Source organism: Solanum tuberosum, unplaced genomic scaffold, assembly GCF_000226075.1.
Source record: "Solanum tuberosum cultivar DM 1-3 516 R44 unplaced genomic scaffold, SolTub_3.0 scf00333, whole genome shotgun sequence".
Taxonomy (NCBI): domain Eukaryota; kingdom Viridiplantae; phylum Streptophyta; class Magnoliopsida; order Solanales; family Solanaceae; genus Solanum; species Solanum tuberosum.
Window position 1 is genome coordinate 549,672 of NW_006239270.1, and position 3,137 is coordinate 552,808.

Genomic DNA, 3,137 nt, shown 5'->3' on the forward strand with positions numbered 1-3,137 from the left:
ACCAAGAATCACCGCAACATATATTTTGGATCAAAAGATATATTCAAAACACTAACAGTTGTCCTTACAGGATTTCAAACTTCAGAATCTAGACAGAACTTGTCCTATGATGCGTCCCATATTTCGAATCCAGAACAACCAAATTAGAGTTTAACATAAACATAAGAGTTGTACATATACGAATTATCTTTTAAAATCATATGTATTCACAGTAAACAAAGTTATACAGAACGATATATGCTTAATCTACTAAACGCTACCCAGCTCAAAAACAGGTTTTACCACTTACCAAAGAGAAGAGTGTAACTCGATATCCAGCCAAAAGGACAAAGATTTTCTCTTGGGATCTTGAAGAACAACAGGTTAGATAATGTTCTATGGGTCTTATACTTCAGGTGAGACGAATTTCCTAAGAGGAGGTGTCAAAATATAGTAACACAAGAGGTGCTTATCATATACACAACTGTCCATAAAAGTTGGCTGCCCAAATACTTGTGTGCTGCCCAAATGCATACATATACACCTATATATATATATATATCCTTCACCTCCTTTTAAAGCTATACATATTTCTAATTAAAACATTATGGAAATACCCCCATACAATAAATTAAATTACGATGACAATTATTTTAAGCAAGGTTGCAAATATAACATTATTTCAAGTTCCCAAAATGAGAATTAAACATATTGTAGTAATTAAGTAGTGGTTTATCGACATGTGACTCTTGTTAGGATTTTCGGGGTGTTACAACTCTCTTTCCCTTAAAGAAATTTCGTCTCAAAATTTACCTTACACTAGTCCCGGAACAAGTGCGGATACTGGGTTCTCATGTCTTCTTCTCTTTCCCACGTAACTTCTTTTCCAGAATGGTTCCTCCAAAGTACCTTTACTAAGGGAATTCTCTTGTTTCTAAGTTGCGTTACTTCTCGAGCTTGAATTAGAATAGGTTCTTCAATAAACGTCAATTCAGGATTAACCTTAGTAGATTCGACTGGAAGAACATGAGATGGATCAGAACGATATCTTCTAAGCATAGAAACATGGAAGACATTGTGGATCTTGTCTAACTCATGTGGCAAAGCCAATTTATATGCAACTGGTCCAACCTTTTCAAGTATCTCATAAGGTCCAATAAATCGTGGACTAAGCTTTCCTTTATGGCCAAATCTCATAATCTTTTTTCATGGAAATACCTTTAAGAATACTTTATCTCCAACTTGATATTCAATGTCACGCCTTTTAAGATCAGCGTACGACTTTTGTCTATCCGTAGAAATCTCTAGACGATCTTTCATAATTTTTACCTTGTCCTCTGTTTGTTGCACAATTTCAGGACCAACAAGTTTTCTTTCACCAACTTCACTCCAACAAAGAGGGGTCCAACATTTTCTTCCGTATAAGGCTTCATAGGGAGGCATTCCAATACTCGATTGGTAACTGTTATTGTAGGCAAATTCAATCAAAGCCAAGTGTTTGTCCCAACTACCCTCAAACTCCATAATGCAAGCTCAAAGCATATCCTCCAAAATTTGTATCACTCTTTCCGACTGGCTGTCTGTTTTAGGATGGATCGAAGTCCTAAATTTCAACTTAGAACCCAAAACTTCCTGCAAGCTGCCCGAAAATCTAGATGTAAACCTTGGGTCTCGATCAGATACAATAGATACAAGTATCCCATGTAGTCTTACAATCTCATTAATGTAGAATTTGGCTAAACGCTCAAGTGAGTATTTCATCCTAATTGCTAAGAAGTGAGCACTCTTGGTTAGCCTGTCCACAATCACCCATATTGCATCATGGTTCCTTTGAGTGCGAGGAAGTCCTGAAATAAAGTCCATTGTTATTCTCTCCCATTTCCATTCCGGCATCGACAAGGGCTGTAGTTAACCAACTGGGACTTGATGTTCTGCCTTTACTTGTTGACAAACCAAACATTTAGAGATGAACTCCGCAATGTCTCTCTGCATACCATTCCACTAATAATTTTCTTTGATGGTCTGGTACATCTTTGTACCTCCAGGATGCATTGCATATGATGCACTATGTGCTTCATTCAATATTTCTCTCCTCAATTTGTCATCATTAGGGACGCATAACCTGTTTTGATAAAATAAGCCACCATCCTCCGTAAATGTAAAAATCAAGTTTTTTTCCCACTTTGAACTTCTCTGGTCAACTTTACAAGTTTCTCATCTAACTTTTGTGCTTCTTTCACTTGTTCAAGTAATATTGGCTTTACTTGCAAATTAGCAATAAATGAGCCATTTGAATCAAGTGTAAAACAAACATTCAAGTCTCTTAACTCAAGGAGCAAGGGAAACGGACTCAAAGAAATGCTTGTGAAGGATTTCCGACTTAAGGCATCTGCAACCACATTGGCTTTACCTGGATGATAATCAATCCTACAGTCATAATCCTTGATGAGTTCAAGCAATCTACGTTGTCGAAGGTTTAGCTCCTTTTGAGTACCCAAGTACTTTAAGCTCTTGTGATCAGTGAATATATGACATTTCTCTCCATACAAATAATGCCGCCATATTTTTAAAGCAAACACTATAGCAGCAAGTTCAAGATCATGAGTAAGATAATTCAATTCATGCGGTTTTAATTTCCGAGAGGCATAATATATTACCTTCCCTTCTTGCATCAAAACGCATCTAAGACCATTGTGAGAAGCATCATTGTATACTACGTACTCTTTCCCCTCAATTGGTAGAGTAAGTATAGGCGCTTGAGTCAACAAGGATTTGAGAGTTTCAAAGCTCTCTTGACATTTGTCATCCAAAATAAACTTTACTTCCTTCTGCAAGAGCTTAGTCAAAGGATAGGCGATAATGGAAAAGCCTTTCACAAATCTTCTGTATTATCCTACTAAGCCCAAGAAACTTCTTACCTAAGTCAGACTTTAGGGAGGAATCCATTCAACAACCGCTTGTATTTTACTAGGATCCACCTTCACACCTTCAGTTGATACAACATGTCCTAGAAAAGCTACTTCATCAAGCCAAAATTCACACTTGGAAAGTTTAGAATAAAGCTCTTTCTCCCTCAAAATTTGCAAAATAATCCGGAGGTGTTTATTATGGTCTTCATTACTTCTGGAAAATATTAAAATATCATCTATAAAAACAAC

The 3,137-nt window shown here is 36.6% G+C and overlaps 1 protein-coding gene across 1 annotated transcript; it reads right to left on the bottom strand.

Annotated features, from left to right (window-relative positions):
- Positions 1-798: 798 nt before the first annotated feature.
- Positions 799-1,842, bottom strand: LOC107063381 (uncharacterized). Its single transcript, XM_015315211.1, has 3 exons — positions 1,643-1,842; positions 1,198-1,441; positions 799-1,110 (listed from the first exon to the last, which is right to left on the bottom strand). The coding sequence occupies exons 1-3, from the start codon at positions 1,840-1,842 to the stop codon at positions 799-801; spliced, it is 756 nt and encodes a 251-aa protein (XP_015170697.1).
- Positions 1,843-3,137: the final 1,295 nt, after the last annotated feature.